This window comes from Engraulis encrasicolus, chromosome 15 (assembly GCF_034702125.1).
Source record: "Engraulis encrasicolus isolate BLACKSEA-1 chromosome 15, IST_EnEncr_1.0, whole genome shotgun sequence".
Classification (NCBI taxonomy): Eukaryota; Metazoa; Chordata; class Actinopteri; order Clupeiformes; family Engraulidae; genus Engraulis; species Engraulis encrasicolus.
In genome coordinates, this window is record NC_085871.1 from 6,200,568 (window position 1) to 6,217,017 (window position 16,450).

At 40.7% G+C, this 16,450-nt stretch overlaps 1 protein-coding gene across 2 annotated transcripts; it reads right to left on the bottom strand.

The window, feature by feature from the left end:
* Nucleotides 1-75: 75 nt before the first annotated feature.
* atxn10 (ataxin 10) lies at nt 76-16,346 on the bottom strand. Of its 2 annotated transcripts, none has more exons than XM_063216892.1 (11): nt 16,192-16,346; nt 15,811-15,993; nt 15,582-15,667; nt 15,372-15,468; nt 15,055-15,222; nt 14,666-14,746; nt 13,613-13,775; nt 12,814-12,922; nt 10,076-10,260; nt 7,271-7,334; nt 76-3,853 (listed from the first exon to the last, which is right to left on the bottom strand). In XM_063216892.1, exons 1-11 carry the CDS (start codon nt 16,323-16,325, stop codon nt 3,666-3,668), a joined length of 1,458 nt encoding a protein of 485 aa, XP_063072962.1. In that variant the 5' UTR covers nt 16,326-16,346; the 3' UTR covers nt 76-3,665. The 2 variants fall into 2 exon arrangements, with proteins under 2 accessions (XP_063072962.1, XP_063072963.1); XM_063216893.1 differs by lacking the exon at nt 16,192-16,346 and adding an exon at nt 16,091-16,179.
* Between the last annotated feature and the right edge of the window lie 104 nt (nt 16,347-16,450).

Genomic DNA, 16,450 nt, shown 5'->3' on the forward strand with positions numbered 1-16,450 from the left:
GCAGTGCTCATCCAAAAAAAACATCACAAGAAGGATGACCATGCAGAAGGTGGTAGAAAGAAGAAGGAGATGCAATCTCTTTTTTATGGCTTTATTTTGCACAAAAGATGACTCTTTTTAGGGGAAAGGACAAAACATTTTCTTAGAAAATTTCTTCCCTCAAACTGTCTGTCTATCTGAACTATTTCAAAAAGGCCACTAATGGGGAACTTGTGTTGTGAAGCACATAAATCAAGAGAAGATGGATCAGAAACCCGTTAACTGGATCTTACTCCCTCCCCTGGCTTAAAAAAAATGAGGAAAAAAAAAAACGATGGGACAAATCGGCAATGCAGGAGATCCCATGTAAAACTGGAATGCCTATTTAGAGCCGTTTGAATGCCACGGGCACATGGATGAATTGTGAGATGAATTTTTGAGATGTAACTGGTCGCTAAAAACGGCAACATATTTTACGTGGTCGAGTCGCACTGTTTCTAAAACACTGAAGAGGATTTATTTATGTCATAGGTAGTGGTGCTTAACCCTACCGGTATATGGGCTCTGGACCTGGGTCTTTTTAAGTTTGATCTTTGAAAGGAAACGATTTCATTGCTACTTTGCCATTCAAGTCAACTGGACTCCAGCTATGAAGTGGAAGATATTTAGCAACATTTTTGGACATGCCGAACAAAGACAAGAATCATAATTTTTTTTTTTTCAACTGACCGTGAAATATCTAACTAGTGAAACATATAACCACATAGGCATATGTCGTTGTAATAGAGACGGTATTTAGAGCACATTTCAGAAGACACCTTAGAATCAACAACCTTACGAGTTAGTGAAGTGATATTTTTTTCAGCCTGTTACAGCTCTGTTGGTATGGTGATGTTTTGGAGCCCTACTTTTGTCTCTATGAGGCCACATGAAACTGGATGGATATTGCAATGTTATGGTCCTACCCAACATAGAACTTTCCCATGAGCACCAGACATGGAATTCCACTTCGCTGGTCCTTGCTTGTTAAATGGTCTTTTCCAGGGGAGTTCCCTTAATGGCTAAGCTGTTGGAATTTGCCTAACCATACAGCTGGGGGGTTTTTGACACGGTCAAAGGCCATCAAGCTATTTTGGGGGCATCCTTTTTATTCTGAATTGTTTATATGGGGTTTTATATAAATATAAAACTATGGCAAATTTCAAAAAGTATATTTTTTTATATGTATAAGATATGGCACTTTATGTCATGCATTATTTCTATTTTCCTTATCCTCGTCGTACAAATTTCATAGTATGTTGCTATTTTTGTCCCAGAGAGAGAAAAAAGTACGTAAAACATTGTTTTCCAAGTATCCCAGGTTCAGCGCTTACTTCAGAGATCATTTTATTTCCTGCTTTCCTTTCCTGCCTGGTTGTATCTAGTGACTATCAATCCATTCAACTTCTGTGCTTAGCTTCAAAAATCTAATTTGGCAAAATTGCAAAACTCTAGGTCAGCAATTCTAAGCGGTTTGCTAACAATAAAGTCAGAGTTGTTTATGTACAAACACAGTACATGATTGGACAATAAAATATTGAAAGGGCTTGTGTTTTTTTATTGTGTAAACTGAAGGCAAGGTGTTTTGACGATCAAGTCATTCACAACCTCATCCAGCACTACTACTACTACTACTACTACTACTACTACTACTGTTGTACAGGGTGGGGTTTCTTGTATAGTAACGATGTTAATGATGAGAACTATAATGATAACAATAAAACATAATAACAATCAAGGGTCAGATTTGGAAATGCTGATGTGCGGCTAATGTGATGGTTGGAGCGAGGCGTGAACGCTGCCGGCCTGGCTCCACCTCGGGTCTACCAGCCAAACGCTCGCTACTGGTTTTTCCTGTGTGTGAAAAGCATTACAGGCAGCCACCGGTGCAGAAGTAAACGGCCGTGTTTTGTTAGCTGTCTGAAACGCTGGGGACCGGAACCACATAAGCTCCCCGAACTATACGGCGGATTGGGCGAAAGTAAACCCGATTGTTTCAGCCAAACATTTTGTCATTAAAAAATATGAGGCAGAGCAAACAGGGAGGGATGAATGGGAGGACCGGTCTGCAAAGCGGCCCATTGTGGAGGTGTCAGGACGACTCAGCTTATTCACGCCGGGGCAGGAGGTGTGATTCTGCAAAGCTAATGCTTCTGGTCTGATTCACTTTTGCGCCATTAGGCTCTGTTGTCCCTGGTCGGGGAACGGAGTCGGAAGGCATACAGCGTTTTCGTTTCCAACAGGGAAGTTGTTAGTCGAAGCTTTTCCTGTGTAAGATTTTATCCCGTCTAGTGGTGGTGGGTGAGGTTGTATATCACACAATGGGATGAGAAATGTAAAATCTGTACTTTCCCACTGCTTGGTGCCATTGGGGGACTGACTGTCGTCTCAAAATGGCGGACCAACATGGCAACCATTGTAGAACTCAATGGAGGCACTCAGGGGGAAAAAAAGTTTAAAATCTGTTGGCTGGTGTTGACAATTGATCATAAATTAATTCATACGTATGAATTGGAAAAAAAGTGGTTAGTAAGCACCATGAAAAAAACAACAACAGAAGAAGCTAGGTGTTGCAATTGACAAATGTATCGCTTCAGATCGTGTTAGTTGTTAGATTTGTGCTTTTAAACTACTTTACAGCAACTGGAGTGTATGGAAGGTGAATGAGAAAGAGTCTATCCATCCAAATTCATATTACTGTACATCACTGGATTTGTAGGTCAAGTTTAATTCCTGTGTTCTTTTGTGATGAAGTGGGAGGGAAGTGATGTCAAGGTAAGCACTGAAGGAAGCACTAGCATATTATGTCAGACGGTACCCTAGGAAGCAAGAACACATCATTGCCTTGATTTATGACTTAGATTCTATGACTTACGGGGGTTGAGCCCATTTAGTGCTCGAGTAGATTCCAATTGCTGACAATAAAATCATTAGGATTGTTCCCTAGCAACAAATAGGTTATTGTAAATTCACATTGGTGTTAAACACATTTTTGTTGCACTCCAAGAACATCACCGTCTGATCAGTATTCATTTTATTCACCTTTAGATTGCCAGCTTAATTTAGCATTATGTGGCAGAAAATGCAAACCACTCCAAAACAATACGTAAGAATACACGTGATAAGGGTATAGCTGAGGAAGTTCAGTCACATCTCTGCTTTTCAGTGAGGTATCCCCAGCCAAATTTAAGTTTAAAAGCTCTGTTGGTACAGAGCATGAACTGTCAGTGTCCATTCACTTGGTGTCCAACCTGAGCGAGGCCAAAATGTCCTCAGTCCAAAAGCAATAAATAAATAATACAAAAAAGTGATTGTCAGCTTTGTTTTAGAATGCGTCTTGTTGCCAACAGCTTCACCAAGAGTTGCCTTGAGCTTGAGGGCCGTCATCTTGTAGGAAGATATTAGCAAACTCAAAACAACAGCATACGTCTCTGGGTCATGTAAGGACACGTGTCGTCAGTCGACCTTACATGACCCATTTCAGTCACCTACACTACCGCTTTGAGTCCAGCCAAGTACACTATGGTAGGTCCAGGTCTTTACACTGGAGAATAACTAGAGTTGGGAATAGGAAGGAGAGCACCTGCGACAGACACACTGTCGTTAGCTGAGGCACCACTGTGACCTTTGACCTGTGTCTCCAAGGGTTATTTGGGGTCCTTCTTGCAGGGTCGCAGGAGCAGGTTGCCGTCCCGTTCCTCCAGCCGGAAGCCCATGTCCCTCAGGGCGGAGTCGTCGGCCACGCCTTGCCTCTTCAGGGACTGGATCACCTGCTGGTTCTCCATGTTGTTGTCCAGAATGTTTCGGATGGCAAAGACTGCCCACTGGCAGATGACTGAAGAGGAGGGAAAATGGTGAAGGAAAAAAAAAACAAAAAACATACACTTTCCTGGGAGACAAAGACCATATTAACAGTAACTATTCCATCAAAGCAGCTATATGCTTATTATCAAGCTATAGCAAGTTTTAAATAGCTCAATAATGTACTTAAAAAATGACCAATTACACATACAGCCCTATGGTCATAAGCTGTGTTGCTGTTAATATTTTATATTTATTTGTATACATTATTTTACGTGCGCTTAAGACTGTGTGTCAGGGTCTACAAGTTATTGTCTGCAGACAGTAGCAGTTGACTACACTGTGTGTTATCTGAGCCCACCCCCATATGTTTCTCTTTCTAGAACACCTGTCAGGCTTGGTTTGCTTTCCCCATTAACCCTGTACGTGACCCGGGCGACCCCCTGGCCAGCCAGCCAACCAACCGGCTCAGCAGCCCCGAGGCCACGTGACTCTGCTGGGCTCCACTGGCTGGGTTTGGCTGAACACCCCAGAACCATCAGGAAGCTACGTCACACCACACGGGGGAGTTGAATGGGGCGGGGGACTGGTCACACTTTCTCTAGTCTAGTGTCTAACCCCAGCAGGGAGCAGGGCAGGGGAGGGGAGTCTCTACCACGTTGTCAGGTTTTTAAAAAGGGTCCCATGTAAAAACACAATAAATCTACAGAAGTCTTTACAGCATGGGTAGTGGGGCTGGGCAATATGACAATATACAGTGAGTCCAATATGTATTTGATCCCTTGCTGATTTTGTTGGTTTGCCTACTAACAAAGACATGATCAGTCAATAAATGTTATGATAATATGTATTCTAATATGGAGAGACAGAATATCAAAAAGAAAATCCAGAAATTAACTTAAGAGAATATATATTAATTTATTTCCATTTCATCGAGCAAAATAAGTATTTGATCCCCTGCCAACTGATTACAGTTCCGGGCCCACAGACCAGATGGGCACTTCCGATCAAAGACACCTGTACATACTAACATGCATAAAAGACATATTTAATCAGCAGAATCAGTCCATAGTATGAGTGAATCAGTCACACTCCAACCTCACCATCATGGGAAAGACCAAAGAGCGGTCAAATGATATCAGGGACAAGATTTTAGACATGAACAAAGATTAAATGGGCTGCAAAGCCACAAGAAAGAGACTGGGTATTAATGACCCAGCTGTTGATGCATTTCTTCCAAAATGTGAGGAATACGAAATGACTATCCATCAGCCTGTCTGGGGCTCTATACAAGATTTGACCTTTTGTAGGGATTTGATAACCATGAGAACAGAAAGAAAGCACCCTAGACCTGTACGGGATGAACTAGGCAATGATATCAAAGCTACTGTGACCAAAATCACTGAGAAAACTACTGGTAGAACTTAATGCCACAGAGGTTTAAAATCCTGTAGTGCACACATGGTACCTCTACTTCAGAAGGAACCTGTGCAGTCCCACCTGAGGTTTGCCAACGGACATCAGGCTGGTTTAGGATATGATAAGGAGGTGCTGTAGTCAGATGAAACCAAAATCAAGCTGTTTGGCATTAACACAATTCAATGTGTTTTGAGAAAGAGTACTGCTGTCTATGATCCCAAGAACACCCTCCTCACCATCATGCATGAAAGTGGTATCATTATGGTTTGAGGGTGTTTGCCTGGCCAAGGCACAGGACAACTTCACATCGTCAACGAATGGATGGATGGAGACATGTAATGTGCAATCCTGAGTGCAAACATCCTTCCCTCCACCACTACACTGAAGGGTGGGCCATTTTTGAATCTCCCATCATGACAATAATACACAACATACAGTCAAAGCAACGAAGGAGTGGCTCAATAAGAAGCATATTAAAGTCGTGAAGTGGCCTAGACAGTCTCCAAATATTAACCCTATAGTAATTCTATGGAGAGAACTGAACCTCCCATTTGCCAAGCTACAGCCACAAACTATTAATGTTTTGGAGATAATCTGCAAAGAAAAATGGGCAAAAATATTTTCTACTATATGCACAAACATTGTCATCAACTAAAAGAAGCATCTGACCTCAGTGCTAGACAACTAGGGCTTTGCCACAAAGCACTTTATCTTCTTTAGCTAGAGGGGTCAAATACTTATTAGCCTAAATTAAATACAAACAAATTAAAATATATTATTTTAAGTTATTTTCTGGAATTTCTTTTTGATATTCTGTCTCTCCATGTTTGAATACATACTATCATAAATTTATAGACTGATCACGTCTTAATTAGTGGGCAAACGGGCAAAATCAGCAAGGGATCAAATACATATTGGACTCACTGTATATTGCGAGGACAATAGATACATGTTTATCATGCTCTTTCACCTCTATTGTTTGCATCATGATAAACTTGTTTGATCTATTATTACAGCTAATATACTGTATAATGTAATACATTTTAATAACATTTTGTATTGTCACTATGTACGCTGCAAGTTTATATACCGGTAACTGAAAAAAAGAATAAAACATCTCTAGACAGACAGATCGACCCACTAGAAGGATGGAAGCAGCATGAGCTGAATTTCCCATTGATGGCCAGGCACGTGTGACAGTTGAAAATAAAGAGAATAACTGGAAACATACGCAATTGTGGCATATCGTGATATATATTGCTGTCGTGATATAAAATAATGCACATCATGATATGTCTTTTTCCCCATATCGATGATCACTACTGAGTAGTAAGCAGAGCCCTAAATTAATTGTATCCCTCCCAAATGTTAATCTCACTAGACAAATACACACTGACTAATAGGTCAAAGTGTCCAGTAAGTTTTCTTTTCTACCAACCAAACTGAAATTTCACCAGCATTTGGCTGGTTGGTTGGTGTTCTTGTTAATTTAGAGTCCTGGTAGTAAGACAGGTTATCTGTAGAGAAGTACGGTATTTGGCATCATGGGTAGCTTGGTGTACCTCAATGATTCTGGGTAATAAGGTTGTTATTGTTCTGTCTACTGGTGTCTACTGGCAATGAACAGCTTCATTGTGGCATTTTATTTCAGCCTTCATTAGATGGAACCAAGTAATACCAATGCCAGTTTACAAGTGAAAGGATTTTGCAAACCATTAAAGAAACCCTAATTGCTGTAGTGTTTTTAAATCATATTTATGTAGCCGACACCAAGGTTAATCTGATAAGGCCAATATGTCTCACTAACCGTGGATTCTTTTAGACAGTAACGGAGAACCAAAAAAGTATGACCATGGCTACATCTGTTAAGCGTAACGCACAAGACAAAACAAAGTAGGGTTAGAGTTTTCAAGACACCATCTTGTTATAAAATTCCTCATTGTTTTGAGACTGTTCATTTAAATTTTGACGTGATTTTCTTCAGACCACACCACCACAAACCAACTTGAGGCTTCAAACAGACAAAGGATACAGGGATTGTTGCTGTCGAGGCTGCAGTTGTCCAGAATGAGAGAGATGCCATCCAACTCTCTGACCTGTCAACACAAAGACGCGATAGACATGAGGAAAAACAGCAATCGCTTAACTTATAACTCAGGAGAATTCGATTCACCCCAAGGCAAGAAGGGAGGACGCATGCAGCAAAAAACAACATGGCCAATGACATGTGAAGGTGTTGACTCAAGGTCAATCAGGAACAGGTTTGTCATGTGGGCTCATGGAAGAGGTGAATAAAAAAACTTAAAAAAAAAAAAAAATCCCAAATGTGGCATTATTCCATTCCATTCATGATGGAGGTGCAGTGGTCTCCATCACTGCTCAACCTACGGACCCCAATAAGAAGCATTTGAGTCACAGCAAAGTGAGCACTTACGTAAAAGACAGGTTTATCTCCTAGGCTTACCTTGAACACCACTTTGAGAATGTCTAAAACGTTCCACACATAATATGTGAAACAAAACTTCTTTTCATCTAAAGCAAACACGTCCAGACTTTACTTATATAGTGCACTTTTAAATGATAAAATGGGGACATGTTTAAAACATAAATGTAATGCATATATAATATGTTAAAATTCCCAATAGTGTAGGAAGACTGTGTTTCCTGTTTTCAAATACACACATCCAGACATTACATATAGTGAGCAGTTTCAAGTGATAAAATGTTAAAACATAGACTTATAGAGTATCGTTGATGTAATAATGCACACGTAATAGGTTAAACATCTCAATACAGTTTGAAGACAGGAATAGCAACTAACCTTTAACTAACCACTAGTAAGTTGCAAAGAATACTTCATACAAGTCGACGTTAGAATGGGGGGTGTTGCCTTGTCCGCCTCTCCGGCCTGGTTCCCAGAGCACATTATGCTTTTATGTTCTCAGAGCCCGTGTGTGTGTGTTTGGGCTTCGCTTTGAGCTTCAGACCACTAACCCGACTCTGACATGATGTAAGCAACTGGCAGGGCAGCTCATAAAAACCACCCTGAGAAGAAACACTGAAGAATGTGGGTGTGTTGTGGCTTTACAGAACCAGACGGGCACTGGACTGCAAACTGAATGTTTTTTTTTCTTGAAACACAGACTTAAAAGTCTACTACATCATTCTGTTTCGTTTGGACATTACGTCCCAAGACCAGGAGACAGTTGTATATACTTATCAGAAACACGTATGGACCTTAAAAGGTGCACTGTATAGTAAGGATAGACCGATACATATATCGGTTTGATATCGGGCCGATATTTGCATAGTTTAAGTGTATTGGTATCGGCCGATACGCATGTGGTTTTGGCCGATATGCAATATTTATTATTTTATGTCATTCGTTTTTTTTTTAAAAGCACCAAGACACTTTTTATTACTTGATTGTTAGACATTACTTGATTGTTAGAGTGGGTGTTTAAATGTTACAAGTTCTACCTCAATTCGATAATGTTAAAGGAATGTTTATTTTTAACTTGAGATCTGGAATATTTGTCATTTTTAAACCTTTTTTTTACCCATATCGGCCCCAGATATCGGGTATCGGCCAAGGGTGATGAAAAAAAAAAAAATCGGTATCGCATCGGCCATTAAAAACCTGTATCGGTCGACCCCTACTGCAGAGTAGGTATTGCAACGACGCAGCTCATTGTGACTGTGCTACCTATTGACAAGTTTGATCTTTTCATGAATATTTACTAAAAAATAAACATATATTTACCAGTATGACCAAAGTACAGTAAGTTTTGCCTGCTAAAAATGTCTATTTCTGGACATATCTGGACATTCATGTCTATTTATGGAGAAGATCTACCTTTTCATGTATACAAATGTCAATTTTCCCCATCATAATGAATTTGATGGTAGGTATTCATGAAAAAGGAAACATTGTGAATGGGCAGCATGAATTATGTAAAGAAACTAAATATAAATAGAAGTTATAAATAGAAGTATATATAAATAGAAGCTAAATATATTACAGAGTAAACCTTTGAGGCAACATAACTGGGGAGCCACTCGGAGGAAAACCTCTTTCATCAATTCTTGGGTTAGTTGAGTGTTTTTTTGTTTACTTCGATATTTTGTGGTTTAATTTTATTTTACTTTATTGATCAGTCAATAATGTTATGTTTTTAAATAATATGTCAACACATTGTACCAAATTTGATGACGCAAAGTTTTTTCATAGGGCTTGGTTTGTGTAATGTTAGCAATATGTGCTTTTCTCATCTAGCTGAAGAAATTGCTTTAGACAAGCGGGTTTTCCACCTAAAGACGTTACACAGGTCTGTAAATCTTGCTTCAGTTAGTGGTGTTTATGTGGCATGTATTGAAATAAGCCCGGGTCATTTCCCAATTTTGCCCCATCCCTCTACCTCCCTAAAATTTCATGTCAATCTTCCCCGTCCCATCAATAAAGGCATAAGGGTCCCCGTCCCATCAATAAAGGCATAAGGGTCCCCGTCCCATCAATAAAGGCATAAGGGTCCCCGTCCCATCAATAAAGGCATAAGGGTCCCCGTCCCATCAATAAAGGCATAAGGGTCAATGACGTTTCAGTAGTAGCACACATCAGGGTGGAGTAACCACAGCCAATGCCTCTATTGTATGGATTTTTCTTTTTCTTTTAGTGGATTATGCAAGAAGCATATTCATTAAAGTACATTACCCAAAAACCTTCAATGACCCATGAACGCCTCTATGTATACTTAAAAAAGTAACACCACATATCTGCACACCTTGTATACCTGTGTACTATGTATACTTCAAAAAGTAACACCACATATCTGCACACCTTGTTCTGGTTAGTGGCGTTCTGGTGGCACAGGTTCCCGATCAGGCGCACCAGGTGGGCCTTGAAGCTGACGATGGGGTGAGAAGAGGCGCCCCCTGTCCCTGTCCCCATGTCAGTGAAGTTCTGGGCCGAGCTGAACACGTTCTTGCCCTCCCTTCCCAGGAGATGCACCTCTTTCAGAAGCACTGTTTCAATGAAAAAAAAACAAGATTGATAAGTGTTTAAGTCAGCATTCAAGATGAAAAATGAAGAAAAAATACATTAAACAGCCAATGATACATGTGAGCTAGGAGGCAGGGATACAGTAGCCTTATGTATTAGCTGGTTTTAATTTGCTTCGTGAAAACTGTGTTTTCTCGCAGGCGCAACATTAGCATTCATTAGTTACACATTAGGCTTGTACTTTTTTTCAAGCTTGTACTTTTTGCTACCATGTTGTCATGCTGTACAAAGTATGTAACTGCTACAAATGGAAGTCATGGCTTGATCCCTGTTTGCAGTGATACCTGACCTAGTTGCTGGAGTAAAATGAAATTGAATAGAAGCACTAGGTGATGACAGCATAAAAGTCAAGACTCATTCATGTCTGTGTGGGCTTTAAGTGGTCTCCAGCTGAAGACGTGACCTGGGAGTGAAGGTGCTGACAAACGTGTCTGAAGAATGAGCCTCTCAAACCAGATTTCTACCACAGTGGCTTTTGCTTCACCCCTTTTGTTACACTCGACTAATTCACAGCTATCTAAAAGAAAGCCCAAACACAGGGCATTAAAAGAAAAGTGCAAACTTCTACTGGCCAGTGTGTTAAGAACCACCCACAGAGCCTAACTGTGCATGAAAAAAATGCACAAAAAAAGAATGTGGGAATGCATGTTTGATCTCCCAAAAGGGAGTGACTTCTTAATTCTTACACACAGTGGAATATTCTTAAATCCTACACACAGTGGCAAACCTTGATTTTTAAAGGTCCATTGTGTAGAATGGTGGCCAAAGAAGGTATTGCACCTATGCTGCTCATTGGAACTGCGCTGTCTACTGCCAAATTTGGTCTTGTAATGAATATTTACTACGTAATGAACCAATATTTGTTAGTATGACCAACGTGCAGTACGTTTTGCACCTGAAAATGTCTAATGGATAAAAAAAATCCTCCATTGTAACAAATGCGTTTCAAACCCCTAAACAGGATATTTTTTTCTCCTGCTATTTTTTTCTCCTGCACCTGGATTTCTAAATATCTGCTACGTGGAAACGGAAGGCCAAAACCAATGCAAAACCAATACAAGCAGGAGAAAAAAATACCCTGCTAAAAAAATATCCTGCTACGTGGAAACAGCACCTTAATGTGGTCCTGTAATTGTGCTTCTGAAGCCATGTTACCTCATTGTGCCATGCCATCACTGGCCTTGGTTACATGGGACATTTAATTCAGAATTAACTCTATTTAATTTAGAATAAAATTTCCGCTTTAAAAACATCAAGTAAATTTCACACTTCCTGAACCGGAATTAAGTTTTGAAATTCAAAATTAAACTTAATTCCAAATAAAGTGGGTGGTTTATTCCTCTTTCAATTCCGAATAAACGTATTCTTCTGCCACGTAACCTTCAATTCCGCTTTAAAACAATTCCGGTCGTTCCACACATTGGGTACGCGATGACACAAGATCCAAAGATGCACACCCAGCAGCTCCCAGCAGAGACACAATGGCGGCCATCCATGCGACTTTTTACATGAAAGTTTTTGCCTAATTTAAACAGCCTACTTGACTCTAAATGTTGTGACTACCACAGATTGATGCAAAAATGCACCACAAACTGATTTAGCCCAAAAAAGTTACTCGACATTACCATTTGACCACTCAATGTTTTAAGCTAGCCAGGTAAGCGTTTCAAATTATCCAGACCATAGGGACATAGGGCAGTGTTTCCCAACCAGGGGTACATGTACCACTAGGGGTACGCGAACATACTGCAGGGGGTTCTTGGGAAAATGTTATTTTTACAACAAATGTATGGAGCACTCATATAAGGACAGAGAAAGCAATAAAGAACATGAATTAGGGGGTGCTCATGGCACAACTAAGAGGTTTTGGGGGTACGTGAGACAAAAAAGGTTGGGAAACACTGACATAGGGGAAGGTTTGATCCAGGCTGAGGTGACTATATTGGGGCTGAAGATTGCCGGCTGTCCCTGTAGTACAGTAAGCTCCTGGAGCTTGTCCACGACCACATCCCCATGTCAAATATTGCTCCCCCAGCATGTGCGTCCTCTGTTCAATCGAAATGCTTTCTGATCCACCAGACGTTTCTTTGGAATTAAATGAAAGTGCAGTGTAAACTCTACGGAAAATAACTTAAATGAATGAATAATTCTGAATTAAAACCATCATGTAAACAAGGGGTGGAACCTCTGTCTCGAGGTGTTGTTCAGCTTCACATGAAATATGACATAGTTTGTAAAGGACTATTAGAAAATGCATTTGCAATACACTTAAGTTATATTCAGAGAACCTAGAGAAGGTGGTGTTTGTTTAAAAGGTGGTTGCCTTCAATATAGGCCTTAAGTGAAGGGGAAAATCCTGGTTTGTGTTCATAGTACAGCCCTTGGAGGACTTTTACGGCCCTCGGATGAATTTGATGTGGCCCTTCGAATGAAAAAGATTCCCCACCCCTGATGTAAACGTAGCCATTGTGACACCAGCATAGTGCACAATGAAAGATTTGGTAAAACTAATTTACCAATAGCAGTTTCAAGAAGATCTGGGTGGTCCTGAAGACTCCTGAACACCTTTAGGCCGGAGCTCATCTCACAGAGAATATCCAATAGTCGAATCACAATGACTGCCTCCTAAATTGGAGAGAAAAAAACCCAACAATGTTAATAAAAACTTGAACACATCTGCTGATTGTGGTCATGTAAAGGCCAGTTGGTCCAAAATACACCTTCGAGCTCATTTATGAAGGGACGCATGATGCAATTATGGTAGATCAAAAAGACACTCCAGCTTCATGAACTTCAGGTCCTGCTGACTGCTTCACGTGTTTAGGGACCAGAATGATGAGCTCCTCTGCCTCATACAAGACTAGAGAACAGAATTTATTGTGTTTTACATTATAATGCATCAAGAAACCCTTGCTTCTTGAAGTGTAAATGATCATCTTGTGTGTAGGAAGTACAAGACAGTGGTATGTTTCCAATGGCCATACTGTACATCTTAACAAATATTTTTTCACAGTCGTAGTTGCAGTTTCATCACTTACCGTCCTACACAACGGCTCTGTAAACACGTCAAATGCACAGATATATTAAACATGTAACTATTTTTTCCTAATATACTGAATATACATGGCTTTGCTCAGGAGAGCTGCCATTAAGGTAGCTAAGCAAAGATCCATGCATCATTCTCGGCTCGGGCATCTTTGCGGAAGTGAAGCATTGAACATGAAAGTGTCTGAGCCAGTGTATGCAGCATTTCTGCTTTGCAGACATATTCTGTGTGCCATTGAAAAGGGACACCCTGTGGAAATGAATTATCACCTCGTCGTCTGAGGAGTCACCGGAGTCGAGCAACAGAACCGATTTGCAGCTGTCCTTGAAGGAGCCGGCCAGGAACTCAGCTGTGGCCGGAAGGATTCCGCACTCCTCCGACTCCTCGCGACCCTCGCCGAGGTGAGCCGAGATCAGCTCCAGCAGGGTCGACCTGGAAAAGTCATTCATGCAGAACAGATTAGAGCAGCGGTTCCCAAACTTTTCCAGCTACGACCCCATTTTTTACCTAAGAATATTTTTGTGACGCCCCCGACCCCCAAATTCCAAACCCACTTTTTAGTATTGTTGCTAAATTTTACATTTAATTCTCTTTAAAAGTTAATAGATTTGTTAATCATACAAGTGAATTGAGTTACAAACCAATTTATGCATGACGCTAGCTGTCAACCTGTGGATTTTCCGTTTATTATGCAAAGTTATGTCTCTCCACGACCCCCTGCATTACCCCTGCGACGCGCCTAGGGGTCCCGACCCCAGGTTTGGGAACCACTGCATTGCAGAATCAATAAAGTACTAAGAACGTGCTCAACTCAATGCTGAAGAATGAAAAAAAAGGACGGCACATTAAAAATGCAATGAACAAAGTTATTTCTTCTGATTCTAGATGGTAGACCACATTAGTGCTGCAAGGTATTCAAATTATGCGGCTTACAGTATGTGGCCTGGGAATGTCGTCATACTCTGGCAAAACCAAATTCTATTTCTAGTCAGTTTACAATCACGCAATGACTGTGAGTCATAGGCCAATCTCCGCTAACTGCCTGACCCAGATGAGCCAACTAAAAAATGTATTGACATTAATCTTTTCTTTACAACAGTTATTACAAAGTTGCAAAGTTTGGAGGTTTGTCATGTGTTGTGCAAGTTCAGTGCCCCCTCTTTCTGTGATAAACCCCATGTCCAACACATACACAGCCTCTATTACAGAGTAATGAAATATGAAATTAAATGTTCATACAGCCACTTTGAAAGTCTGTTGAAAGTCGTGTCATCTGAAATGAAATCTAAAGACCTCAGCTATTCTCCTATAAATGATATTACCTTTCCTGTGGGCTCATGGTGGACAACATCATCTCAATCAGTGTCTGGGACTTGAGGAAGTGTTCCGTTACAATGAGAATCCTGCAAAACACATATTGCTGACTGAATCATCAATTTACAAATGACCCACACAAAACTCAGAAGTTTTTTCTTGCATTTTAACTTAAGACATGGCGTTGTGAATTTGCCGTCACCAGAAAGGAAATCACAAAGCCGTAGTGCATTACTGAAGGCCCTGTGATAAGTCATAATAGTGTAGTACTATGGTAGTTAACTTTTGAATGACTATTACAGCATTCCACTGGACCGGTGTGCATTATTGGGCTACATATTTCTATGACTATATACTTTCCGACTAAATACAACACTGCTCTCTGGAGGTGACTTACGTCCAGTCTAATTCTGGCTGTGTCCTGCAGAGTTCTAGCACCTTCTGGGCCACTGCAAAGGAGTCCTGCTCCTGGGTCATCTGTTCCACCTTGTCCTCGTTAAGGCAGGTATGGAGAGCCATGCAAGTATACGCCACTGTTTTCTGATCACTTGAGTCCAAAAGAGCCCTGAAATGCAACACAAGATATGTGATCAGCTTTCCAAATTGCAAGCATTCAGTCAGTCTTTTTTCTTTTGATGTATAAATGTAATTATGATAATTCAATAATATGGTAGGCTAATTATGATGTGGGGTTCGAAAACATTGTGCACTCACAAAAACAGCGGAGGAAAACCATGCTCCCAAATGTCATCTTTACAGCTCTGGTTCTGTACTGCTAAATTACCAAGAAACTGGATCCCACAGTGCAGAACTGCCACAGGACAAAAAGGACACCAGTATTAAATTGCTGCAGTATAATACTGTCCCAGAAAGACTAATATTAGCTGACCTTGCACATTTTCTTTACCCAAATTCACAACTCACCGTTGCAAAGGGAGTCTGATTCCTCGTATTTACATTTCTGCACAGTAATGAGAATTCCAGTAGTGGTTTCAACGAAACCCAGTTCCCTTTGAAAACAATGACATCGAAACAGATAGTCAGACAGACAGCGAATATAGGCTACGCCATGTTTTAATAGTCTACACAAAAATACTTAGGCCTATATGTTGAAACTCACAAAATGGAGGAAATAATGGTTTAATATCCCCACCTTAACCGACACTGGTTGTTATAACACTGGATGCAGGCATTTCGCAGGCTTCGGAAACATTCAACAGCCACCTGAAGGCACATGGATGTCTCCTCAACCTCTCCATCCAAATTCTTCATGGAAGCGAATGACTTTTCAAGGAGAGTTTTGAGTGCTTTCAAGACATCCTCTTTGGCACTGGCTCTAAAATGATCATAGCAACAACAAAAAACCGTAGGTCTACATTACAGCAACGCACATTTACAACAAAGTACACATCACGCATGGCGAGGTAACTTACTTGTCAACTGTGTCAGCTGTCAGCCCACACCACCAGCATCACTAACTGATGTAGTTAGCGATGTAAAACAAACATTTTTGTTATGGGTTTTAGGCCAATACCTGAAGTCTGGAGAACGGAAAGCGACTGTCAAACTTTTAAGACAATCTAGGAGCTTTTCACCGAACTCTTCGGTTAACGCATCTCCCGTGATAAAAGCGAAATCATCCATTCCTCCCTCGCCAGCCTGCGCCATCTTTGCCAGTGTGCCTTGCTGTTTTGCTTCCGTTCAGATGTCAGCTGGTCACCGTTGACTTCACGAGGTAGCTCGAGTTGTCGATTGTCTGCCCCCTGTGGATGTTGTGCCACATTACCACGAGC

What these genes read in the sequence shown, in the direction of transcription:
- atxn10 (XM_063216892.1), bottom strand. Translation starts at nt 16,325, where the DNA reads ATGGCGCAGGCTGGCGAGGGAGGAATGGATGATTTCGCTTTTATCACG. An exon ending in CAGCCAGAATTAGACTGGAC is followed by an intron (nt 14,747 to 15,054) that starts GTAAGTCACCTC and finishes TGTGTTTTGCAG; the next exon opens with GATTCTCATTGTAACGGAAC. An exon ending in CCTCGACAGCAACAATCCCT is followed by an intron (nt 3,854 to 7,270) that starts GTATCCTTTGTC and finishes CCTCCTCTTCAG; the next exon opens with TCATCTGCCAGTGGGCAGTC.